The sequence below is a fragment of the Camelus ferus genome, chromosome 27, assembly GCF_009834535.1.
Source record: "Camelus ferus isolate YT-003-E chromosome 27, BCGSAC_Cfer_1.0, whole genome shotgun sequence".
Classification (NCBI taxonomy): domain Eukaryota; kingdom Metazoa; phylum Chordata; class Mammalia; order Artiodactyla; family Camelidae; genus Camelus; species Camelus ferus.
Genome location: NC_045722.1, coordinates 6,882,061 through 6,907,809, shown reverse-complemented (window position 1 = coordinate 6,907,809; position 25,749 = coordinate 6,882,061). Strand labels below are relative to the sequence as shown.

The window sequence follows — 25,749 nt, the reverse complement described above, 5'->3', positions numbered from 1 at the left end:
TTGTGCTAATTATCAGTATTTCTTGGGTTTACACTAATAAAGAATTCCCAAACTGATGGAGACGAACGCATTCTCTACCTGTTTCCCATTTAGATGCCTCTGGTCATTTTGGCTCAGCTTACTCCTAAGAATGGCTGCTTAAAGTATTCAGAGTGGGAGGGGTGGTGTGGTGACGGACTAGCACAAGTTGGCTGCTTTCACTAGAATGTTCCACTTGGCCCCCTCCTGAACTTCACTCATGCATAGTACACAGCATCCTGTGGGTTAAATACCCATAGCTCTGGACTGGTCTGCTGCTCAATTGACAAATCAAGTACTTGTTAACAGTTCTGTTAGAAAGTTTAGTTTCAAGTCACACATTAAATACAATCAGGAAGGCAGCCACAGTTTATTAAGCATCAAAGGCAGCTGGTGTGTGCACGGCGGAGCGCCTGGCGATGGGAGGAGACGGTCGGCCACGTCCAGCACAATTCCTGAGCAAGTCGGGCCGCTAGGTGAGTTACAACAGAGCGCCTGCCCGGCAGCACGCGCTGGTTCTACGAGCCACCTTCCCCTTCCTCCCCCCAGCGCTCAGCCTGCTGCTGGCTGGACTGTTAAGTGAGCAAGCAGCCTGTTAAATCTACCTGGAACTGAAGCCAAAACTTGTCAGCCCTTTAGTTCTGGAAGGAGAGCTGATCTCATTTGTCACCTGAACAGAAAGGAGTACTTTTAAAACTATGCACACGTGAAGCTTCTCAGCTATTGTTGGCATAAAACCTGGCAAACATAGATGCCAGGACCGCACATGACCCCAAGACCTAACAGGCTTGGCCAGGAGTCCGCGCACCCAGACTGAAGAGGACCTGGAGGTCAGGAAAGCACTCAGCCTGCCATCTTCAGGAGAAACCGGGGAAGGACAACCCCTGATTACTTGTTTTGCCCTTGATAAAGGGAATCGATGAGATCTTTGTACTTCTCCAGGACTGTGTGCCGTTTCAGCTTCATTGTGGGACCTAAAAGAGATATTGGAAGAAGTGAGTGAGGCCCGGACTCTGAGATGCCTGAGAAGGTATGTGGTAGAGATGGAGACTCAGTGAGTCCTGTAACTGGAATTGAGCCCGACCAAGTAGGAGCCAGCCTCCAGGTTGGCCCACAGCAATCCCTGCTCCTGGTAGTCACACCCCTCTGTGCAGCCCCTTCCCGCACTGTACCGGGGTTGTTCTAAGTGACCCACAGAAACAGGAAGTGGGATAATTTGTTACACAATGCTAATTAATAGGCAAATCATTTCTGCATTTCAGTGGAAGTTCATACAATGTTGGATGTTATGCTTTGATTGCCTGCGATGGGACAGGGGAAAGCCCTGGCTGGGCAGGAGGGCTCTGCCATGGTCTTTATGAGAGGTTTCCACAAGTCACTTCCTGGCCTCAGTTCCCTCGTCTAATGCCAGGTTGAAAGGGCTCTGGTTTGGGAAGTGTAAACTCTGTTTGGTGCTAACTCACACTTGACTGTGTAATTGGAAACTTCAAAATCAAAGTCATTTATATAAAGTGCTTAGAGAGGACATCTTCTAACTGGATGACCTTGCATTCAGTCTGTTAGCACCAGACAACCAGACAGGCTCAGTGTTTCAGGCTGCATCTCAGCATTACTATGGACACTTGCACCTGGGTTCAGCCTTGATGGGTTGGAGGGAGTCTCATTGAAATGAAGAAGCCATTTCCACCTCCCCCTGTGCCATGAACACCTCAAGATGCTACAGCCGAGAGCAGCTGCATCCATCCAACTGAGGCCATGCCTCTTCTGGTTCTGTGGACCATGGTCCAGAAGGGCTTCATCCCTTTACCTGTTGCATGAGCTGACTTTACAGAAGATTATGGTGATCTCACTCCCTAGAGCCAGGTGACTCCAGCCCAAACACTAACAGGGCCTTGGTGTGTGTCTGGCAGTCCCGTTGTGATTTCAAGGGAAAACAGATCCTTAGTCAAAGCAAAGTTAAATGTTATATATTCAAATTAATGAGTTCCAGCACATACCTTGTACATTGAACAGGCTCTACCCAACCTTAAGGCCAGGCACTGAGCAATCAACATCCTCCCACAGGAAGGAGGTGGGTGTCATCCATCAGGGCCCTTCTTGCCGTGGCTTCTTCCTAATGAGCACTCCCCAGGCTCTGCCATGGCCTCTGCCCTCCCACACAGCTCCTGCAAGAGTGGAAAGAAAGCACCTACCCAACTCTTCACCGGAGATGGAGAAGTCCCTCTTGAGAATGGTCCACTTCTGGATGTGGTAGGGTCGGGCTGCTGCCTTCATGTTGACCCTCTGGATCCCCTCTTCGATGGCCTGATACACGGCCTCATCCTTCTTGTCCACGATCTCAGAGACTGTGGTAGCTCTGCTGCCCACCCTCTGGCAGAACTCCACAGCTTGCTCCGTCAGGTTGTCGGTTGGGTCAGAGGTGTCTGGATCCAGAGTGCACTGAAAAGCCAGCGACAGATCAGCACCAAGACCTGCACCCTGGTCTTGGAGGAGGTCTCACTGCTGATCACTAAGGATGTGGATCACTGTGAGCTCTGTTTCAAAGGGACGATTCTGGAATAAGCAGGGCGTTCCTCCAACTGTATTAAGCCCCGTGGTGTGGTGGAAGGAACAACAGCCTGAGAGTTAGATGAGTTCAGCCAATGAAATCATAATTTAAACAGGGACCATAACTGCAGCCCCGTCTACTATCTTGGTACCAGATACCAGACTGAGTATCTGCCGAGGGGACTGAGGTGGGCAGCGCTTTGTAACCTGGACTGTGCTGGAACACACAACAGATCAGCACAGCAGCATATCAGTAATTGTACCACTGGGCGCAGAAGGAATTTCCATGTGCTGCAGCTGCCCCTTAGTGCTGGCAGCACTGACTAGTAATTTCAGAACAGTCATGAGAGCCAGATGTGTCCTGCCTGAACATGGCTTCTGCTGGGGCCAGACCCACAGACCACCCACCGGCTGTTCCTCCCGAGCGAGACCCCCTAGACACACCTTCAAGGTGAGCAGCATGGACAGGAACTTCCTTTGGTCCCCAATCAGCATGGCGAAGCTGATGATGGGCAGCTCCATCTTCACAGCATCCTCAATGGGCACAGGGGGCACGTTCTCCCCGCCGGCCGTGATGATCAGTTCTGGGGAGGCATGGACAGCCCCCCAGCACAGACTTTAGTCTGGGTGCTGAGGCCAAGTGTGCCCAGACTCTGCCTGGAGAGCTGACCCTCTGTGGCCAGTGGAATCCAGGCTCTGTCACACACCTGCCTGCATGATTTACAGAAAGTACTCACTCACTGAGCTTCAGTTTCCCCTGGGAATCTGGGGTGTGGGATTCCCACATGGATGCTGTGGGCATTATGTCCACTCAAGCAAACACAGCAAAGCTCCTCTTCCACAGAGGTGTCCACAGCTTACTCCCCTGGGAGAGCCAAGTTGTTCGTGGGAAATTTCTTTGAAACATCATGTTTCATTTTAAATTTTATGTCCAATCTGTGGACATCATATTCCACATCATATCCACGTTGGCGGATAAAAGTACATATATATGTCCTTGAATTTTCTGGAAAGACTTGCCTTGTTTTTCTAGGGAGTTTGAATCCCAGTTCCATCATTTACTAGCTGGGTGACCTTGGGCGAGTTACTGAACTCTCTGGGTGTCCTCATCAGTAAGTCGGGGTAATAAGAGTATCTTCCTCATGGGAGACAATAGCAAGCGAAATGATGTCATTCAAGGTGCGTGGCCCTTAATAAGGGCTCAACACTTGCAGTGGGTATAAATAGTGGTGGCAGTATAATTCCTCCCACATCTCACCATAGCCTTGAACCCAGCTGGTGGGGCTCACCTTTGAGACGCCCGGTGATGTAGAGGAAGCCGTTGGCATCCATGCGGCCCATGTCGCCCGTGTGCAGCCAGCCGTCAGAGTCAACGGCCTCACGCGTCTTGTCCTCCATGTTCAGGTAGCCCATGAAGATGTTGCGGCCCCACAGGCAGATCTCTCCGATGCCCTCTGAGTCCTCATTCACCAGCTTCACCCGGCAGCCTGGCACCAACCTGCCGGCACTGGGGGTAGAGGGGCCGGGAGGTGTCGTCAGACGGTGCAGGTTCCTCCAAGACCTGGATCAGCCCCCACAGGGAGCCTTGGGGTCCCCAACCCTCAGTCTTCACTGATGGCTGGAATGTCCCCTCCCAGGGTTTTTCTATTTCAATAGGGTACTCAGAGCTGAGAGGGAGGGCCAATTAAAGGTTTTTAGGTGAATGAATGAATGAGTGAATGAATGAATGGGCGAAGTCCTAATGGGACAACTTCAAGCACTGTGATAGGCAGGCAAGGAGGGGAAGTGTTTAAGCACAGCAGGTCATCCCTCAACTCACCCCCCAGAACTGAATGCCCTCCCCACCCACCAGAGGACTGGTCCAATGCCCCTAACTTTCATCCAAAATGGAGCCTAGGCTATCAGCAATGGTGGGACACTCTCCAACATGCTCCCCCTACTGGAGGGAGGAGACAAAGGGAAATTCCTCCATCAGAACCCTGCTCGGTGCCGGGGTGGGGAGGTGGTCCCTGGGCATCAAGGCTGTTTGCAACCACGGACCCATGTGACACTGTAGCAGAGACCAAACCCATGAGAATCGGGCCCGGCCAAGGGTCTTGGCCCAAGATTGAACTGGTGGAACTCAGGGATCCATAGTCCAGTGGCCCAGGCTCAGGGACCTAATCAGCAGGTGGGCACTGAGACCGAGGCACACCTGTAGAGCTGGTAGTTGTAGGTGCTGCTTATGAAGTGGGGGCCTGAGGTCTCGCTGAGGCCGTACGCTGGAAGCAGGCGGATGTTGAGGCCCAGGAAGAAGTGCTGTGATTCTGTGGTCATGGGCGCGCCTCCGTAGAAGTACTTCTGACACTTGGCAAAGCCCAGGGCCTGGCGGACCTTGGCGAGCACCAGGTAATCCGCCAGTCGTGTTGTGAAGGGCTTCAGATCGCTGGTGGGAGAGGCAGAATGGCTCACAGAAGACCACACACACACATTCTCATTAACAGGGTGGGTGTTCAGTGCCTGCCCTGAATGGCTATTCCAGTTATCTGTTCTGATTGGTTAGCGCCCACACTGAATCCGTTGCTAAATATTTTTAATATCAGCCCTATGAACATGCACCCATGTGTAGGGGTGTACATGCTGTTGTGTGCAATAATGTCTTGAGCCAGGAAATCAGACAGATTCAGCTGTGTACAGGTACCTGGACAACAACACAAATGCACGCAAGTCTGCACACACCATAATACACATGAGCAGAGACTTGAAGTATACACGCGTGGACATGCATGTGTCTGAGCCCATTAGAAGCCCATGAATGGGTCATTCATATCTGTGCAAATGAAGGCGTAGGTACACGTCTCATGACACATGATTCAGTTTCACAGACACACTAGTACTGGAAAATATTTCTACATGGGAACAGGCCGGACTTGTGCCATTGACCCTCCCACAGCAATCAAAAGGCTTTGGGGGAGCGGTGAGTGCTCCCTTGGGATGCTGGGAAGGCTAGAAAAGCCCCGGTCACTGCGGCCCCTTCTCTAGCCACATACTGAGGTCAGGAGACCCCTCAAGAGACTGTCAAGAGCCACTCCCAGGGAGGCGAAAGCCACCTCAGAGGGAGCAAGTCAGTCCTCGCAGTCAGAACCCAAAGATGGGTGACTTTCTCCTGTGGGGTCTGGGAAGAACACAGGGGCTCAGGCCAGCCACTGATGGGGCCTCCACATAGGGGTCCCCAAAACTGCCAGGCCTATGGGGCCCAGACAAGCCTGGCCTATCAGACCCTAGGTTGCGTCCTGGGTTATGACCCAGGCCTGCTCCCTCCCCCACCCCGCCCCCTGTACCTGTTCGGGCAGGTGAGGTTCTGCTCCAAGGTCACCGACATGGCCCACAGCAGCATCTTGCGCCGGATGAAGCCAGACTGTGCCACCACCTCCTGGATACGCTCCATGATCTTCTCCCATATCCGAGGCACCCCGAAGTGGGCCGTGGGCTCCACCTCCCGCAGTGTGTCCAGCAGGCTCCCCTGTTTGCCACCAGTGAGAGACAGGCCTGTGGTTCAGCTCCAGCCGGGGGCCAGGAGGCCCCTGTCACCAGAATCAGCGTGCACAAGCGGCAGGCATCCTGCACACAGATGCTTGCTCAGGGGCACACACACATGTGCATGCAACTCTTGTCACACGCTGTTGGCTGCACCTCAACAGCCATCCCCTCCCTGCTCTTCTTTGCTAATGGAATCTGATGTTGCTCAGGTACCAGGGTGGCCAGAGGCTCCAGAAGTACCTCTGTCCCATCCCAGTCCTGGGGGCAGGGACTCTTTATCAGTCTAACTCAAACACGGTCATCTCATTCCCCTGCACAGTGACTGGTCGAGGAATGGACACGGGACACCAGTCAGGCCAATGTGGGGGAGGGGGAGGTCTGCAAGGGGGCTTCTGGGGATGCTCTCCTCATGCTTAAAAGAAGGATCCAAAGAACAGGTGTAGTTTATGAGACTGGGATGCAGGGCGGGGCTGTGGCCATCGGTGACCATCTCGTGATCTTTCTCTGAGTATGGCCCATCCTTGATGGACTGTGGACCCATGGAACCACTGACTTGATTTTCCTTTCCTTTCTTGTTTGGTCATCTGAATCAGGCTGGGCTCAAAGAAGCTGAAAGAATTCTGACTGCTAACTGCACGGGGAATCAATGTACTCCCAAATGCACACCTGGGGCCCACAGACATGAACACACACTTGGGCAGGCCCGTGCACACCTGCTCGGACACAGACAAGGGCAGAGAGGCAGACTGACCTTCAGGGCATCAGGCTCGGCAAAGCAGATCTGGGCCCCCCACTGGAGGCCCGTCCACAAGTCATAGAACTGGGCGGCAATGTGGCTGAGGGCCAGGTAGCTGACCACCACTTCCTGCTGGACCTCTGAGGGTCTGATGCCACCAGCCTGGCTGCTGTGATGTGCTGTCCACGTGATCTGGAGGGCAGGCAGAGGAGCCCCAGCAGCGCTACAGGCCGGCCCTGGGAGTGCTCACCGCTGTGGCCACCCAGGGCTTGGGCTACTTCTTTGCAGTGTTCTTTGAATACCCTCGAGGTTGCTCACCCTCCTGGGAATCTACAGGAACCCCCGTGGGACAGGTCTTCCCCGCCTGTCCCCCTCCACTTTGCTGGGCTCAGTCCAGGACCAGACTGAAGGGCAGTCCTACTTGTCCCAGAGTCCTGAGCTGGGGGGCTGACAGAGCCTTCCTAGGACTGTTGGGGCAGGGCCATTCCCCAGATCCACCCTCAGCCCACCCCCCCACCTATCTGGGCATCTGTCCTACATTGTCTTGACTCAGCATCACACCCTTGGGGTTCCCAGTGGTGCCCGATGTGTAGATCAGCACGCAGCACTGGTTAGGCTCCTGGGCCTCGATGATGCTGTCCAGGGCCTCCTCAGGCACCTCATTCCCCAGTTCCATGACCTCCTCCATCTGTGGCCGGGTGGGAGGGCGTGGGCAGTCCAGGTGAGCTGGGCAGGCCCCCACAGGCCCCACCTGTCCCCAGGCTCTCCACCCATACCGTGTACACATTGGGCATCTTCTTGGAAGGAGGTTCTCGATATGTCACTACTGCCTTCAGATGTGGCAGGTTTTTCCAGATCTGTATTGATGGGAAGAATACAGGGGTCTCATTAAAAAAACAGTCACCCCTTGAGAAGAGCCCCACCTCCAGGTATTAGTTGGCTGGGCAAACACCTTGTGGCAAAGGTTGCTGGTCCCGAGCTCTGACCTTTGACTCAGCAGGACACTTGCCACTCTTCATGCATGGTTTCCCATCATGAGAACTTTGTAGCAGCAAAGGTGGGATAAGCAGGGGATAGGGGATGACTCTCTATTATTAAAGGAAAACCAGACAACCTGGGGCCTGGCTGAATGGACTATGATCTAGCCCCACAACAGAGGGCTGTGCCCCTGTGGAGGAGAGAGGCAAGGGAGGGGCAGAGGGAAACCAGGACTCAGGTGTCTCACTGAGTTGAGGGGATAGAGGTCAGAGTTCAGGAAAGCTGGGGTACCGAGAGTTTGTGGGACAGAACACCAGATAGGAGAGAACTATGCAGAGAAAGGGTTCTAGAAATCTCTTTGGCCGAATACCAATCTGCACAGGTACAGGGGGAACCCCATGAAGCCAGCAGAAGAACAATGACTGGGGCCAGAAGCCTAACAAGAGCGTGTGCATGGCCAGAACTGTTTGTGTTTCCATTAGCCAGAGTGGAGGGACCTGAGGAGGCATTAAGCAGAGGACCCAGAAGGGTCAGGGTAGTTGTGGGGCTAAATTAGGCATAAAGGAAAGGCTCTCTAAACTTGCCCCGAATAGGCTTAATTAAACACGTCTCAAAATGAAATTGAGAGAGAGAGAGAGAGAGAGAGAAAATAAAAACTGGAAAAAAAATTAACTGGCAGGAGAAAACTAAGAAGCCTAACATACATGTAATTCGCATCCCAGGACATTTTTTTTTTTAACTGGAAAAAAGTCTGAGAAAGTTCTAAGTTTGATTAAAACTATAAATCCACAAATTCAAGACTCCCAATGAACCCCAAGCAAGATTTCATAAAGAAAAACCACACCAAGACACAGCAGAATCAAACAGCTGAACACCAGTGATCAAAGAAAAAAATCTTAAAAGCAGCCAGAGAGATGAGATACAGCACGTGGGGAGGAAAAGATAAGAAATTATAGACTTCTTCTCAGAGACAAGGCAAAGTAGAAAACATAGGGATGGAATCTTTAAAGGGCTGAAAGAAAAAAAAAAGAAAGAAAGAAAGAAACCCTGTCAACCCAGAATTCTAAACCAAATGAAAATATCTTTTGAAACATGAAGGTAAAAATGAACATGTGTTAAGGCAAAGAGAAGCTGACAGAATGCCTTGCCCTCCTGCTTTGTATTGCAAGACATGTTGAAGAAAATTCTTATATTTGGGGATCTTTTTGTTTTGTTTGTTTGTTCTTAATGGAGGTATTGGGAATTGAACCCAGGACCTCATGCTTGCAAGTCATGTGCTCTACCACTGAGCTATGCACCTCCCTCCTGAAGAAAATGCTTAAGGCAGAAGATGAACCAGATGAAAACTTGGGATCTATGTAAATAGATGAAGGCAAATATGTGGGTAAATATAAAAGACATCTTTTCCTTCTTTTACAATTTCTTTGAATGATACCTGACTGTTTAAAATAGTGCATCCCAGGGGTTATAACTCACACAGAAATTAGTTTAAGTATGAATGACAGCACAAAGGCTGGGAGGGGGATGGAAGTACACTGTTGGAAGATTTCTACATTTATATGTGAATTAGTACAATATTACATTTTAATGTTATTCGAAAGTAGACTGTGGTGAGTTAAAGACGCGTATTGTAAGCCACAGGGCAAGCATGAGAGGAGAACTAATAAGCCTGTGGATAGAATGGAAAACTCAAAAACAGAACAAAATAAAAACACAAAACTCCATCCAAAAGAAGCCAGGAAAGAGGAGAAAAGGATCAAAGAATGGATGGGACAAACAGGAAACAGCCAACTGGTAGTTTTATAGACAATTTTGTCAGACTGGATAAAAGGCAAGACCCAACTATATGCTGTTTATAAAAGACTTGCTTTAAATACAAGGACACAGGTTAAAAGTGAAACAATGCAGAAGTGTGGACCGTACAAACACTGATCGTTAGAAACCTGGAGTGGCTATATTAACTTAATACAAAGTTGCTTTGGAACAAGAACTGTGACCAGAGATAAAGAGGGACATTTCTTAATGATAAAGGGCTTAATTCATCCAGAGATCCAACAATCTAAATACGTATATATATAAAACAGAGCTTCAAACACACGAAGCAAAAACTGGTTGATATGAAATGAGAAGTAGATAAATCCAGAATAATAATCAGAGATTTCATCACTCCCTTTCTCAGGATTTGTTAGAATAAGCAGACAGAAAATCAACAGGGAAATAGATGACAAACATTGGAACACCATCAATCAAGTTGGCATTATTAACATTTGTAGAAGATTCTCCCCAGCAACTGCAGAATGAACATTCTTTCAAGTATGCGTGGAACATTCACCAACATAGACTCTGCATAAATAGGATGCTTCAGGTAGCAAAGAGCCCCAGGTGATGAGAGAAAATCCTTCCTCTGGAGAAGAATTCCAGCTGATGAATTAGAAAACCAACATTTTGCCACGGCTCATGAAATAATTAATTCAGGTACAGACCATCAGTAGAGAAAGGTTGATGGGGAACATTGCAGTGGACGAGCCGGTGGCTGCCACAGGAATCCACCGACAAGCTCTGCATCACCACGAGAGGTCCCACCCAACATGCGCCTCTTCAGGCTGTGCAATGTGAAGCACACAGCGCCACCTATGGGGCATTCTTGCCAGTCAGTGTTTAACCTGAAACGTATCAAGCCTCGAGACCTAATAGGAAGGCGCAGAGGATACAGAAACAAGCTGACCCAGCTTCTGCAGCACGCTGATGGCAGGGGTTCTCACACTTGAGCCTGTCTTAGAATCACCAGGAGGCCTGTTAAACAGAGTGCTGGGCCCCACACCCTGAAGTTTGGAATCGGAGGTCTGGGTGGGTTCTGCAACCAAGTACCCAGGTGAGGCTGCTGATCTGGGACCACACTGGCCTATGGCATGGGAAACAAAAGATGGGGGCTTTGTTCTGGATTAAAAGACTCTTAAGAGACACCACGAATTGCAACATATGGGCCTGGTTTAGATCCTGATTCAAACGAACCAACGGTAAAAAGACACTGCAGCTATCAGAGAATTATTTGACTTGTGTTAGAGGTGACAAAGTGACTGTGACTGTTAAAGAAAAATGTCACGTTTTAGAGGAGCACATTGAAATATTCAGGGGAGGAAATGATGTGATGTCAGAGATTTGCCTTCAAGTGTAAAACAAGGTAAACTGACAAAATGAGTGTGATGAAAAAACATGGATGATTATTGAATCTGGATGATCATCATATGAGGGTCCACTCTACTCTTCTATTTTTGTTTGCCTGGAAAGTTTCCTTACACAAATTTAAAGTAATTACCTAGGGTGGACATTTCTGATTCAGTAGGTCTGGGCCTCAGTTTCTTCAGTGGCAAAATGAGGCTGGGGGAGGGCATTTGGATCAGATCAACCATCTATATGCAGAGGGGGTTGTCCCCCTGAGGGACAGGGCAAAATCTGTTGGGGGGCTTTTTAAAGCTCTACTTCCTGGGGGATGTGGGGAATGTCCCTTGGATTTTCTGGGCCTCAGTTTTCAGACCTGGCAAATGGGTTGGTGGTCACTGCCCTGCTTGATCTATGTGTGTGTGTGGTGGGGGAGGGCTGCTGTTGAGGGTGATGGGGGACTCTGGCAGGGAGGGTAGAAAAGTCCTTTGTAAGCTGGAGACCTATGAGGACGCCCAGCCTCTGACCCCTGTGCTCGCTGCCTCTTTCCCCCAAACCTTGAGGATCTTTTCCAGCTGCTTCTGTGTGTCGACCACGATGATGTTGGCTCGAGAGTCATAGGCGATGTACTGGCAGGCCTTGGGGGAGCTGGTGGTATAGAGGCCGGTGACGATGCCACTACAGGAGACCCGGGAGGATTCGTGTGTGGGCAGGTGCAGCGGCCACCCCCTCGGCCCAGCCCCCTCCCTGACACACCCAAAGTGCCCGGGCCCAGAGAGCTCCTGTGACTGGGCAGGCAGAGCTCCCACACCTGCTCATCACAGCCACCCCAGGCAGGGAAGGGCCAAAGGAGGGTCTGGAGAGGGCCCCGGGGAAGAGGTGGGGTGCTGGGGAAGGGGTGGGGGCCTCTCAAAAAAGATAACGGCCCTCTCTCCACTCTCTGCCCACCTCCAGCCCCCTGGAGACTCAGCCCCACCCTCAGCCACTCACCCTGCGAACACTGTGCCCACTGCCGAGAAGAACCACTCCGGGGAGTTGAAGCCGAGGATGGCCACGCTGTGGGCCCGCTCCAGTCCGAGCTCCAGGCCAAAGGCAGACAGGCCGGTCAGCCGGCAGGGAAGGGGCCTCTGGTTCTCACCAAGCCCCTCTTCTAGACCACGGGGGACCCTGCCAGCCCACCTCAGAGACCACCCTCCCAAGGTCCCTTGTCAGACAGTGCCCTGGGGATCAGACCTTCAACAGCCCTTGCTACCCTCCCAGGGCCTTCCTGGGGAGTCTGGCCCTCAGCCCAGTGCACCAGGCTTCCCAACCCACGTTGGACGGGATGACAGAGGAAAAGCTTGTAGCAAGTCCTGGCACATGGCAAGGGCCCAGTGAATATAAACCCTCAGCACCACGCCAGAACGTATCATTAGCTCAGTAAATGAGCTGGTTTTTCATTATCTTTTCTGAGGGCTTGCCCAGTGGGGCATCAGGAGGCCTGTGAAGGCCCAGAGCTGGGAGGCAGAACTAGGGAGAGCAGAGGCCGCACCTTAAAGGGGCTCCTCACCTTCAGGAAGCCCTTGGCGACTTTGCGGGACAGCAGGTAGTACTGGAAATAGGAGATACGCTCCCACATGCCCTGGCGCTTGTAGACCATAGCACTCAGGTTCCCGTACTTGTCCAGAGTCTTGCAGAACATCTGATGCACAGTGTAGGGAACCTCTGAGCAGCTGGGGTCTTTGCGCAGGCGGACCCGCCCATCGGTCCGAGTTGTCCATAGTATCTCCTCTGCAGGGTGGAGGAGACCACAGCTTGGGTCATGCCAGCCCAAGGTTGTCCCCAGGGAACCCCGGTCCTTCCCTGGGCAGAGCTCCCAGACCTCTGGTCCCTACAATGCCATGGGCACTGGGCCATGGGGGCTGGCAGACAAGCTCAGGACTGAGGTAGATGCAGGTTGCCTGGAAAGGGAGTCCCAACAGTCTTGAAGGATAGGCAAGGCTTTAGGGATGCAGCAAGGACGAGAGGGAATGGCTGGAGGGGAGGAGGAGGCCTGGGGGATGCCGTGGCCCCTAGACCTTTTCCTGCCTCTGTGACAGCTGGGGTTTGCCCCCAGTGGCTGGGCAGTTGGCAGTGGATTTGGGGCTGCCTCAGGGGAGCAGGACTGTCACATCCTCTGGGGTTTCCACCTTTCCTCTGCCTCCTGAGAATGGGTTGGGGACAGACCCAACTGGACAGAAGGTCAAAGCATCAAAAAGAGCAACCCTTCCAAGGGGCTGGAGGAGACTGAAAGCCGGCAGGCAGTGATCACAAGCCTGGAAAGTTTCCCAGCCTCAGGAAATAATCAAACCATCTCTTTGCTCATTCCTGTCTAGTGCTAGGCCCCACGTGAATCCTTCACATAGGGATCTCATCTAGTCTGCACAACACGGACCTGGTAGCCCTGCTTTACAGGTGGGGCAGCTGCAGTTCCGAGAGGCTCAGCCATTTTCCCAAGGTCACACAGCGGGAAAGGGTACGTGCTGCCACTGCTCACACTTGCTACACTGTCCCGGCACCACCTAGCCTTTGAGGTTACTGTGGTGGGTGGAAGCAGAGATTTACCATTTAATATGTGAGATTTGGGGTGAGCTGTTTAATCTCTGAGTCTGTTTTCTCAGGGGAACGGTAAAGGGTTCAGTTCTCAGGCATGATATGAAGGTCCCAAAAAAAGGTGTATGTGAAAGAGCCTTGGCATATAGTTGGTGCTCAATAAATGCACCTCCTTTTCCCAAGTTGTCCAGAATGTTTGCAAAGGAGGTTTGGGTGGAAACCTTTTCCTTTGCTCTGGAAACTTTTGTCTACGAGGCTGCCTTTTGGGGCCAGGGCAGTCATCGTAAGAAGCTGGCCCATGGGCGGGGGAGTGGGGGCTGACTAGGACCACAGGGGTGCCCTGCACCTGCTGGCTTGGCCCAGGCTGAGGCGGGGAGGCCCCGCCTCCTTAAATGTCCATCTTGAGGCAGGACCAGGAGGGGGCCCTGTGATGGGCCCTTCCCCGAGGCAGGCAGACGGACTGGGTGAGCTTCTTCCCTGCCTCCAACACTCTAAGGTTTCATGTGGACCCCAAGGTTGGCAGAAAGAAGTAAAGGTCCTGGGGCTGGGACAAGAGAGCCCAGCTTTCCTCCTCTGGAGGCCAAGGATGAGGGACGAGGGGGCAGATCTAGTCTCCAACAGGAGAAGGGGTGTACAAGGCAAGGGAACAGCAGCCAAGGGAATGTGGGCTCGGGCAGAGAGTGGGCTACCCAGCGCTGGGCCTCGTGTGCCGACAGAGGCCAAGGCCACGCGGGCTGGCTCCCACCACCACCTCCCCAGACTGAGGCCCGCCACCAGCCACTGCCAGAGCCCTGCGCCCTTATGTGGAGGTGTGAGCTGGGGCCACCAAGGACCCCTCTCTGATCACCCCTCAGACTCCTTCAAGCCCCTTCCCCATATCCTGGGACTGCAGCCTGGCAGAGCCCAGTGACCAGCCTCTTTAGAGCCTCCCACCTCTGCACTTTGTGAAAGCTCATTCCCACGAGCAGAGACAGGGGGCAAAGACAGAGGCTGTGGAGCCAGGGCAACCTGGGCTCAAATTCAGCTCTGCCACTCCGCGCTGCACGGCCTGGGCAAGTTCTCCTCCTCCCAGCTCCATTCTAATCATCTTAAAGTGTGATGGGTTGGCGAGGCTGTGGAGAGACGGGAGCCCTCACATGGGTGGCAGCATTGAGATGGCGCAGCCATACTGGAAAATAGTTTGGCAGCTTTTTAAAAAGTTAAATATAAATCTATTGTACAACCCAGCAACGCCACTCTTTGGTAGACAGCCGAGAGAAATGAAAACACACGTCTCCACAAAGACTTGTATGTGAAAGTTCATAGCGGCGTGATTTCTAGTGGTCCAAAAGCAGGCACAGCCAGGTACCCATCAACTGATGACTGAAAGCTCCACGCGGCTCTCCCCACAATGGAATGCTGTTTGGCTCTAAAAAGGAACAAAGTGCTGATACAAGCAACAACATGGATGAACCTCAGAACCATGTTTGGTGAAAGAAGCCAGAAGCCCAGGACCACGTATTGTCTGATTCTGTTTGCACGAAATGTCCAGAAAAGGCAGAAATGAGCTAAAGCAGATTAGTGGTTGCCTGGGGCTGGGGGTGGAGGTGGGAATGGGGTGTGACCACAGACAGGCACTAAGGATCTTTAGGATGTGATGGGAATGACCTAAAATTGGACTGTAGTGATGTTTGTGCAACTGTAAATTTGCTAAAAATCATTGGGAAAGTGGGTTTTTTTTCCAATGAAAAAGTGAAAAGTTATTATGCTTAGAATGGGTACATTTGATGGCATATAGATTACACCTCAATAAAACTGCTTTCAAAATGGGAGGAACAGTGCTGGCCCCCCTCTCCCCTCAAACTGGTGCAAGGATTCGGTGAGGCTACCCAGCCAGTGTGCCCAGAGCCTGGCAGAGTCACCACTGCCCAGGACCTGGTAGCTCCTGCCCCTCCCCTGGCACAGATTACTCTTGTGCTTAGACCAGAAAAGGGAAATTTCTCCTGTGCGCATTTTTAGAGGCTCAGGCTCCACTGCAGTCACCTGTCCCCCCAGCATTGCCAAGAAAATCAGACGTAAGTCTTATGATCTGTTGTCAAATCTTCACTCAGCCAAGAGTTCTAACTTTAACCTATCATCTTTTAAGCTGTCATCTTTTTACAAAAAAACCTGAGAAAACAATACATACTTGTCCTAAGAAATAGAAAACGATTTAGAAGGACATGATATAAAAAGGGACAGGCCGTCCTCAGTCTGCCTGTCTAGGTGGCCACTGTTGACATTTGGTGTGTGTCTGTCATGCTTGTACAAATACAGGCACAAGGAGTTTGGTTTTATTTTGTTGCTGTTATTTTTTTATCCAAAGTTAAAAAAGAAAAAAAAGAATCACGTTACTGTTCTATTAATCAAGGGTGGCAAACCCAAAACACCCACAGGGGCCAGGTAGTTCTGTATCAGCATCATGATAAATGATGTGTAATAGTAAATCATGGATGAATGACGTGCCCCAGGACTTGCATGTGAAACACACAGGCACAGCCTTCATTCCCACAAAGAAATAGGCTCTCTCTCACTTGCCTTGAGACACATGGCTCTCGCAGGCCAACTTCTGTGTCTCTGTTTTGACAGAGACAAGGAACAGTGCAATATTTCACTAAGGAAAGCTATGCTACAGGGGCAACGATCACTGTGCCAACCCCGGCTTCTGTGTCAGGGAGGCAACGGGGAGTGGCTGGGACCATGGAGGTGGGCGAGTGCATGCCTCATCTAAAGAGGGCTCTGCGCTCTAGGATTTGGGCCCAGTAGGGATGGAAACTAAGAGTTCCCTGAAATCTGAGTGTTGATGTGTAATCACTTGATTTTTAAATGTTGACTCACACTTTAAAAAAGTAGTAGTGTACCAAATCAAACAGCCAATAGCCAAATCATCCGTCTTTATTTATTTTTTTGTTCTTGTTTTTTTTGGGGGGGAGTAATTAGGTTAGTTTATTAATTTTTTCATGGAGGTACTGGGGATTGAATCCTGGACCTCATGCATGCTGGGCATGCAATCTACCAATAAGCTATGCCCTCCTTCGCCAAATCATCTGTCTTTAACTTTTGTGACATTAACATGTCTCTCTCGTTGCATGTGCCTGTGTGTGTATGTGTGCATGTGGGGGTGTGTGATGTGTGTGTGTGTGTGTATGTGGCTGAGTACTACTCCATTGTTTGGCCACATCATGATGTACACATCATAACCACTGCCCCACTGAAAGACACTCAGATGATTTCCAGCTTTCAGCCCTGTTCTAGGCTTTCCAAAGGATAGATTTCTAGAAGTGGGTTTACTTCATCCAAAGGAAAAAAGCCTCTAACATTTGGAGGGATATTTTGGACAGAGTTCTTCCTCCTGATTTCTTCTCTCCCACTCGCTACTCTGCCTTTTCCTGCCGTTAGATTCTCATCTCATGGTGTCTACCCTTCTGTATTCTGTCAACTCAAATCTTCTTGAAAGGAGGAAAGAAGGAATTGACAAGGGAAGGAAAGTCAGTTGGTCTGCGAGTTCAGTCTCCTCTAAGCCCAGCCGCCTTGTGACAGTGATGAGAGCCTGGCCCCCAGAGGACCCACGACCTTCGGGAAAGGTGACCAGGCAGTGTGGCTCCTGCCCGGCCCTTCCTCTCCACATTCTCTGCACAGGCTCAGCTGTCTGAGCCCCCAAACCAGCCAGAAGAGAAGTGGGCCACTTTGCTGGAAAGAGGCCCACCCTTGGTCCCCGCCTTCCTAGAGGCCCAACTGTCCTCCTTTCAGTGAGGGATTGAAAATAGTCACAGCTCCCATTCGCTGAGCCTCTCCTTGTGCAAGGGCGGCTGTGTGCTGTCTTGTTTTACGCCCACAGCCGTCCATGTTACAACCTAGCTAACCCTTTGAGACTCACAGAGGCTAAGTCGCTGCTGGCAAAGCTGGGATTCCAACTCAGTGTCTGACTCCCAACTCCACACGTCTCCAGGTGGCCACCTGGGGTCCCGGTGGAGTTCTAGGCCAACCCCAACATACACATCTCCTCTGGGAAAGGACTGTCATGCCTCCTGCCCAAGTCCTGTGCTGGGGCTCAGGCTCGGTGACCTTGGGCAGCCATGACACCTGGCCACTGCCTCTTCCCACATTCTAGAGGCTTCTGGAGCCACCTTTCTGAACCCAGACTTGACCTGTTGAAAAGCCTCCCACATCACCCATTGACCATAGGGTGATGACCCCACCATGGCCTCTAAGGAAGGCCCTCCCCAACCTCTGCCAACCTCAATACACAGCCTTCCTCACAGCCAGCCTGAGCTCTGCCCAGTTCCCCACCCCCCGCTGGTGCTTCTGCCCAGAACACCCTTCCCCGTCACACACCCACCTCTCCCGCACTTCACGTCCCAAGTGCTACCCCCTCATCAAAGACTTTAGCACCTGAGCCTCACTGCGGGCCGAGTCCTGGTTGGGGCTGCCTCTCCCACCAGGCTGGAGGCTCTCGAAGGCAGGTATGACTCCTCCCTGGGGCCTGAGCACAGAAGCCCGGCCCAGAGCAGAGGTCAGGGGGCCTTCGAGGAAGCACCAGTCAGCCTCTGTCCCATCCCAGTCCCAGGAGGCCTGGACTGAATGACTGGGTATCTAGGGGGCCTGGACCTTCCCCTCCCTCCTGCCCCCCAGGATGGCCTGAAGGTGATGCAGGACACATCACTGTCCAAGTACAGAGAGAGACGGGCCTACAGAGCAGGTGTCTGCCCAAGTAGGCCATGCCAGGCTGAACTTCCATCCTGCACACTGAGAGCCCCAGGCAGGGCCTGGCAAGACCTTGCCTCACTCAGCGTCCTTCTGGCCTGAGTCCAGCACAGCTCAGTGGCCTTGGCCTCTGGTGCCAGCGGCTGAGCCAAACCTCAGGCTTAGGAACCGACAGCAGGGAAGGCAGAGGAGCCTCCCTGCCGCAGCACCTCGTCTTCGCCTTCTCACCTCCATGTATTCCCGCCTCTGGCTCCTTACTACGCGGCTCCCTCTCTCACCCTTATCTCTGCCGGAAGGGAAATCTCTGGACAGTGACTGAGAAGAGCCAGTCTTAGCTATCAGTGGGGTGGGCAGAGCAGAGGGGTCCCTTGTCCACGAAGCACTGAGTCTTGGAGGTTAGCTCTGCTCCCCCTCCCCGCCCTCTCTTACGCTGCCCCAGCTGGTCTTGGCCTGACCCTGGCCTGTGTCTTATCAATCACCCATTATGCTGGGATGGCTGGGCAGCCAGGGAGCTGTGTTCTCTGGGGCTCTGGAATAAAGGCATCTAAACAGCAGAGGAAGTCACTCTCAATTAGCTGGAAAAGGGAAAAACCGGAGAGCAGAGAGGAGAAGCCTAGGGTGCTTTCTGTGATCTGTGGGAACAGCTTCAGAACGAAGCTTATTATGCAGACGGAGGGAGACACTGGTTCTGGGCAAAGTCGTCCTCAGGCCTGCGACGGAGCCCTCTTCTTTGGGGCACAGCCCCTGCTGCAAAGCCCAGTACAGTCAGTCGTCCCTGCGAAAGGACGAGTTCTAGGAGGGTCCCTCTTCATACAAGGGTCCTTGGAACCTGCTCAGCCCCATGCCAGGCACTCTGGGGGTGTCTAAGGGGCCTCAGGACACGATGAAGGGCAGGGACAAGGCCTGCCTGGGCCAGAACAGTTTGTCCAGCCCGTGGCGCACCTGGGATTTGATAGAACTGGGCAGGAAACTTTTCCTACTCTGCTTTTTTTTTTTTTTTTTTTTACTGGTGGGGCTGGGATTACCACCTGTTCCCATATCTCAGATGAGGACCCCCCCAACACTAACTTCATCTGACTTCTGGGAAGCCCTTCCTACCTTCCCCGACCCCCACTCCTGCCAGACACTGAAATGACATTGGTTCCTCTGACTCCCAGTGTTCCAAGGGCCTATCCTCACCCTCTAGCTGCAGGCTCTGAGATCCCGGAGGACAAGGGTCATATCCATCTCCTTCTAGTCGAAGCACCACGCATGCCCTTGAAACATTTGGAAGGGTAGGAGCGTGGGACAGAAGGAGGCCTGGTGCCTCCTTGGGCTGGAGAGCAAGCAGCGCTCAGTTCCCAGCCTCCTGACCTCCAGCTCAAAGCGTCCCATTGGGTGTGAGAATTTCCCAGGGAAAGTGGGTGTGGGGACCTGGCCCAGCCAGCACCTCCTCCAGCCCCATCCCTGGCAGCCACTCTCCCTGGATCCCCTCCCTTTCCTTGTGGTCTCGATGTTGCCTTACTCCAGTTGGGGTTCACGCTCAACTAAGAAAGGGCTAGAAAGAAATGCATCTCCAAGCCCAGCACAAGGCTGCCTTTATGTGGAGATCAGATCCCGGCAGCTCTGTGGCCTGACTCAGCAGGGCTGCCTCCTGAGAGAGCAGCCATCTGGGAGCTTAAAGTGCTTGAGGACCAGCTTCTTGAGAACTCAGGGAGACCCAGGTGAACCCTAATTCCTGAAGGCAAGTCTCTAAGAGCTCCCCGGATGGGCTGCAGATCAGCAGTTAGAAGGCAGGGGCTGGCCAGGGCTGGAAGAGAGAGGACTATACCTACATGCTATCTAGGTCCCAGAGAGGCAGTGTGGCCAGTTAAGAGTCCCACATCTTACAAGCTGTGTGACTCTGAGAAAGTCACTGAACCTCTCTGGGCTCAGCTTCCTTCAACGAATGAGAATGAGAAAAGTGCCTACCCTACTGCTGCTATGAAGATAAAAGGAAGGAATGCAAGTCAGTCCATTAGCACAGAGCCTGGCATATGGTGAATGTTCAGTGATAGTTGCTCTTTTTAAGGGGGCAGCTGTGCAGGGAAGGATTTAACCCCTTTCATATATCGCCAAATCGCCCCTCCCCAACAGGCTTTGATACAGATAGTCACCTTTCCTCAATTTTATGGAAAGTGCCTTGTGAAACAGCAGCTTCAAGGCCCCTCCCATACAGCCTGGAGCTTGGGTTCTTGTGGCAGCTGGGGAATTATGGAAATAAGCCCCTGTGCCAGGCTGGCACAGAGTGGGCACTCAGGCCACGCTGAAGCTGGATCTTACAGCAGCTGCATCCCAGAGCCTCTCCCTCCACTCTCAGGACACTGGAGGCTGCTTGAGGTGGGGCTGGGCAGAGTGTGACCCACTAGCCAGGCTTGTGGGAGCCAGTGAGGCCTGCTTGGCACTGTCCAGGGCAGTGCCTGGGGTCCCTTGTGGCATCTGCTCTGGGTGTTTACTGACAGCGATGGTGCCAAGAAGTACCCTCGGCCCCTCCCAGACTGTCCTTTTATCCTGATCACTCTTTCTAGATGTTAAACTCCCAAGGGCAGACCGCTCCACTCAGGTCTAAGCCCAGAGGGATCTTAAAAGTCTGAGGCCAGCTAGAGGCCCTCCTCTTCCAGGAAGCCCACCCTGATCACGCAGCTCCCTGGTCGCAGGCCTTCTTCCCTCAGCCTCCGTGTGCCCTTCCCTCAGAGCCTGTCTGCACTCAGACTGCGAGTTCATTGAGGGCAGAAAAGAAGCCTGTCCATCTCACTGTCCCCAGCAGCCCCAACTCTGCACATAGGCTGGAGAGTCCAGGTGAAGCCCCAGCCCCAGCCTGGCTGTGCCCACCAGCTTCCCGAAATCCTGGTAAACCAGAAGGGCCTTGCTGCCTCCCTACGTTTGCTTACCATTCCCCACCCCTCCATTAAAGCCAGTGTCCACCCCCCCCCCCATCCCGTGCCCCTGGCCTGGCCCATGGCCGCCAGCCTTCTCTGATGGGACCCTCCATGGGATTCCCTACCCGCGTGTTTGAAACCTGCCTACTCTCTGTGCCGCACTGCCGTAGGGCTGCCAGATGCCTATTCAGGTTAAGCAATGAGGCCCACAGGGCTGGAGACTAATTGTTCCTCCTCAGAAACACTCTGGACACCGACCGCTCCAGAGGACACCGAACTTGCCCACGCTGGCTCCCTTCCTGCCCCTGAGTCACAAAACATCAATGCCATCACCCACAGCTGGGACTTGTGACCTCCAGGTCCTCGCTGTGCACAATGTCTGGGTGCTGACAGCTGCTCTTTGAGCACTGCGGAGAAGGAACCAGCCAGTCTGAGGAAGGTGAGCCTGAGCAAGTGGGTGGGACCCGCCAGAGGTGTCACGGCAACACAGCACACCTGTGAGGCGCCCTGCTCCCAGGGAAGCACGTGAGAGGCTGCCTGGGCCCAGCTGGCCCCCTTCCTGGCTGGCTTGGTGCCTTTCTAACCCTTCTCCTTAGAAACCAGTAGATCCTCTCCTTGGTCCAGGTCCCTTTATCTCTGAGCAGGGGCAGAGAGGCAGAGTCCACTCTAGGAAAGTGCACCCCAGCACCTTAGGCCCGATCCCTGCCAGGGCCACCCCGAGTTACCCAGCCCGGGAGAGAGGCAGCTTGTCTGGCAGCAATGGTGAGCCCCACCCCACGGGGTGAGGGGACGGGCATTCGGTCTCCAACGAGCCAGGCAGCCTGGGAAGCAGGGCACCCAGAGCCCTGGTCGGGTGTCTCCCCGAGTTACGCCTCTTTATGCCTCAGCTTCCTCTTGGACAATGGGCGTAGTGACCTTTGCCCTGCCTCCTGCCACTCAGGGCATGCTTGTGACGGAGCAGAGAGGTCCTGAGTCTGCTCCTGCCCTCATGCCAGGCCTGTCTGCCAACCAGGAAACCAAGTCAGAAGAAACTCTGAAGGAAGGGGCCTCAGGACAAAGGCCCCAGCCTCTCCTCCTTCCTCCTGTCCCCACGTCCGCCCTCATTTCTGTCCCACCAGGGACCCTTGGAACTGGCCTCCCTGGCTGGTCCCACTTCAAACGCTGCCACCCACTCCCCAAATCCGTAATCCCTGTCTAGTTACGAGGAGGACACGAGGAGGCACACCCAAATCAAAGAACATACAACCAGCTCAAACACTACCACCCGCGGTCAGCGTGCCATCTCTGCCACCAGCCCCCACCCACACACCTGAGGGAGTTGGGGGGTGGTCTCAACATCACCGCCTGGCCTCTCTGAGGAGCTGCAGCTGGGAAACTTCACAACCAGGACAACCAGCACCTCAGAGGAAGCTCTTCATCCCTGAGAAGTGACACAGATCAGCGACCAGACGGCTACAATGTACCTTCCCAAGGACAGCACAGAACACGGGAGGCAGCCATCCTCTGTGCCCGGCACCTATGGCTTCCACTTTTTTTTTTTTTAACTTCAGTCGTTGCTACAGTATTGTTGTACAGCCAATGATAATCAACCACAACTATGTTATTATTATTGTTCTGATGACTCTTCAGGGTAAATAACTCTGCTTCCCTTAAGGTGCAATTTATCTGGGGCTGAGTATCATTAGAAGAGCATGTGACCTCCTAAGCCTTTAAAATGAACTCTGCCTGCCTCCTAGCCCAGTTAACCCGCTTGTAAACTCCAAGGCCTTGCTTATCTAGGCCTCCTGTCCCTTAGCAACCCTGGGCAGAATCCCTCGTACCCACAGCCTGGCCCTGGATGAGGCCCCAAGGTCTCCCTATCTTTGACCTCTTTCCTTTGCAAACTTCCTGAAGAAGAAATCTTCCTCCCACTACCTTCCATCACCCTTGGCCTGATAGCAGCAATGAGAGAAGAGGTGTGGTGGGGTCCCTGGGCGCATGGAGATTTCTACCCTCCCCGTCCCAAAGTTCTGCTCTGTGTGTCCCGGGCTTGTGTCAGCCTGGACTTGCAGTGTCCCCTCAACCGCCTCAAGCACACCCAGCACAGCTCAGTGCTCCGTTCAAGCCCTGCCCCACCCCGTCCTGCCTGGCAGTCTCCGGCTGGCTCACCTGGAGAATCCAGCTGGGGATCCTTCACCTTCTCTGGGGACAAGAGCTTGAGAGCACGGCTTAGGGGCTCTTTGGAGCGTGTCTGCCCGTCAGTCAGGAAGCTGGCAGCGGAGGGGGAAAACAATTGTCAGAACATGGTAGACTGACCTGGGCTCCCCATGCTGGCCCGGAACCCTGGGGGTGACCCTGACATCTCTGCCTCCCTCTCAGGGCAGGGTGTGGGATACCCAGGGGGAAGACCTCAGTAGTTGCAGGAGCTAAACTCACCCCTACCCCAGCCTCTCCTTGCAGGTTCTAAAGGCTCAGTAGAAAGAAAAAGCAAGTCCTGCTCTGCTGTAATTTGCTGTGTGACTCTGGGCAAGTGCATGCCTCTCTCTGGGCTCAGTGTCCTCCTCTGGACAAGGAAAGGCTTGGGGTCTGGCATGGGAGGATTCTGAGCACCACTCCAGCAGCATGCAGGCTCTAAGGGTTGGGAAGTGCCCCCACCCCCTCACTCCCCACACCTACCAGCCCTTAGGTACTGAGAATGGCTGTGCTTAGAAACTCAGAGTGGAGGTCATTCCTACGGCTCTTAAGGGTCCTAGGCAGTCCCCAAGTGAGGACCTCTCCTCTTCAGTGGTACCTGTGAGTGTGTCCTGTATCTATTTCCCCGTGGAGAGAACAGGCATGGGACCAGGGAGACCCAGGACTCATGTCATCTGCCTGCACCCCTGGCTCAGACCCCCTTGTCTCCTAGGCACGGTGGCCCTGGACAATGAATCTCCTCCTCTGGCCAACCCAGTCCAAGGGGTTATTAGGCCTCCATTATTAACTCAGCCTCACTGCTCCTCGGCATGATTCCTCCTCAGGACTCAACTGGCCAGACCTCAACTTCCCGGGTGGATGAGCAGATGGAGTGCAGTATGCACATCAGGACCGAGCAGCCTTACTCAACTCCAGGGACACATTTCAGTCATAGGCTCTATAAACAGAGCCTACTGGAGTTGTGCATTGTGCAGCCTGCGCAGCTGGTCATGGCAGCCCTGAGAGCAGGACCCTGGCTCCAGGGAGTCCCGCCTGTCTGTCAGGGTGGGGCTGGTCCCACCCCTGCCCAGTTCCTAGGCAGCTGCCTCAGTTACCTGCTTTTCACATTCCGCCTTGTTCCTTGCTGGTTCCGCAGGTTCAAACTAAGTTTGCGAGCGCACCCAGGCCCACCTGGCGGCAGTCTGTTTAAGAAACTGGGATAGGTTTTAAAGCAAAAGAGATCAGGAGGTTATGAAGGGAGGGAGAGGGGGAAAAGAGGGATGAGCGGGGTGCTGGCTGGTCCCCTTCTTGGGAACTTTGTGAACAAGGCCTGGCCACAGGGCTGGAGCAAGCCCCTCTGTTGCTATGGTGACCTGCTCTGGGGAGCTGACAGAAGGACAGAAAAATGACAAAGCATGCTTCTGGGGTGAGGCCTGCTGTGCTAGGCAGAGGGAAACACAGGGTTCCAAACACCGTGGAACTTGTCCTGCTAACTTTGGATCATTGGTTATTGCCACTGCTCTCTTGAGTCATTGAGTAAAAGCTGCCTCCACTTTGGGACAAAGAAGACTGCCATGTTACCAATGGCCCCTGAACTCTGGGCTCAGACAATTACAGGGCAAACAAGAGGACACGCACACAACTAGGCTGAGGGTCCCACGCGGTGAGCATCCGGGGGAGGACTGTGAACTTGGTGTAATGTCCACGCTCTGTCTTGGCCCCTGTCCTCAAAAGACGGGGTGGCCCGCAGGTTCAACCCAGGACTTACAGCTGATCAGCCTTTGAAATCACCAGCTGGGCAGCCACCCCCGAATTAGCCGAGGCCATCCTTGGTTGTACACTCCCACCATCTTCACTGCTTCCTCACAAACAAGCCTGTTTTTAAATCCTCACCATCATAAGGTAGGGGCCGCATTTCTGCCACCTAATAAAATTGGCATAAACTGGTTCTGGCTTTAAAACAGCTAAACAAAGACTAAATGAAAAGATGACTCAGGAAGCCAAGGGCCAAGCGTGCTCATCGTGATCAGAACCTTCTGTTTATGGGGAGGAGAAGCTGTTGGAAGCAATTCCCCGTGGGGGCGTTTTCCCAAGCATCTGGCACCCACTGCAGTAGCAAGTCTCTTGTGGCTGGGACATTGGGTGTGTCCACTCCCCTGTTCTGTCCTTTCCCTCCTTCAGCGAGAGGATGGATTCCTGACCCTTGTAGATGGCCCACAGAGGGTCTTATCCAACCTTCTATGCCCTGTGCCTGCCAAATATTGGATGCCTGATTAAGAGAATGCCATAACCTAATTTTCCAAAAGAGTGAAGTGTGCTCTTTCCCTTGCTAGAACTTTCGAGATTTAGTCCTTTTAGGGGGATGGCCCCCATGCCCATCATCTGAAACAGAATTCACTGGACCTCCCTATAACTTTTTCCTGCTCACTCAGGGTCACACTAGTAACAGAC

At 53.0% G+C, this 25,749-nt stretch overlaps 1 protein-coding gene and 1 non-coding gene across 10 annotated transcripts in view; both read right to left on the bottom strand.

Annotated features, from left to right (window-relative positions):
- Window positions 1-364: 364 nt before the first annotated feature.
- ACSBG1 (acyl-CoA synthetase bubblegum family member 1) overlaps window positions 365-25,749 on the bottom strand; it is a 47,968-nt gene continuing 22,583 nt past the window's right edge. For 4 of the 9 annotated variants that reach the window (XM_032469233.1, XM_032469235.1, XM_032469237.1 and 1 more), the window contains exons 3-16: window positions 24,414-24,500; window positions 23,296-23,396; window positions 12,507-12,727; window positions 11,948-12,036; window positions 11,515-11,635; window positions 7,597-7,677; window positions 7,359-7,508; window positions 6,836-7,012; window positions 5,886-6,067; window positions 4,760-4,990; window positions 3,855-4,072; window positions 3,010-3,149; window positions 2,211-2,457; window positions 365-992 (exon numbers count right to left, since the gene is read on the bottom strand). In XM_032469233.1, coding sequence (XP_032325124.1) covers window positions 907-992; window positions 2,211-2,457; window positions 3,010-3,149; window positions 3,855-4,072; window positions 4,760-4,990; window positions 5,886-6,067; window positions 6,836-7,012; window positions 7,359-7,508; window positions 7,597-7,677; window positions 11,515-11,635; window positions 11,948-12,036; window positions 12,507-12,727; window positions 23,296-23,396; window positions 24,414-24,500 — 2,131 coding nt within the window. In that variant the 3' untranslated portion in view covers window positions 365-906. Of the gene's footprint in view, window positions 993-2,210; window positions 2,458-3,009; window positions 3,150-3,854; window positions 4,073-4,759; window positions 4,991-5,885; window positions 6,068-6,835; window positions 7,013-7,358; window positions 7,509-7,596; window positions 7,678-11,514; window positions 11,636-11,947; window positions 12,037-12,506; window positions 12,728-23,295; window positions 23,397-24,413; window positions 24,513-25,749 lie in introns of all 9 variants that reach the window. The other 5 variants (XM_032469232.1, XM_032469234.1, XM_032469236.1 and 2 more) reach the window with 2 other exon arrangements.
- Window positions 9,027-9,100, bottom strand: TRNAA-UGC. Its single transcript has one exon. It is a non-coding gene; the product is annotated as a tRNA-Ala (tRNA).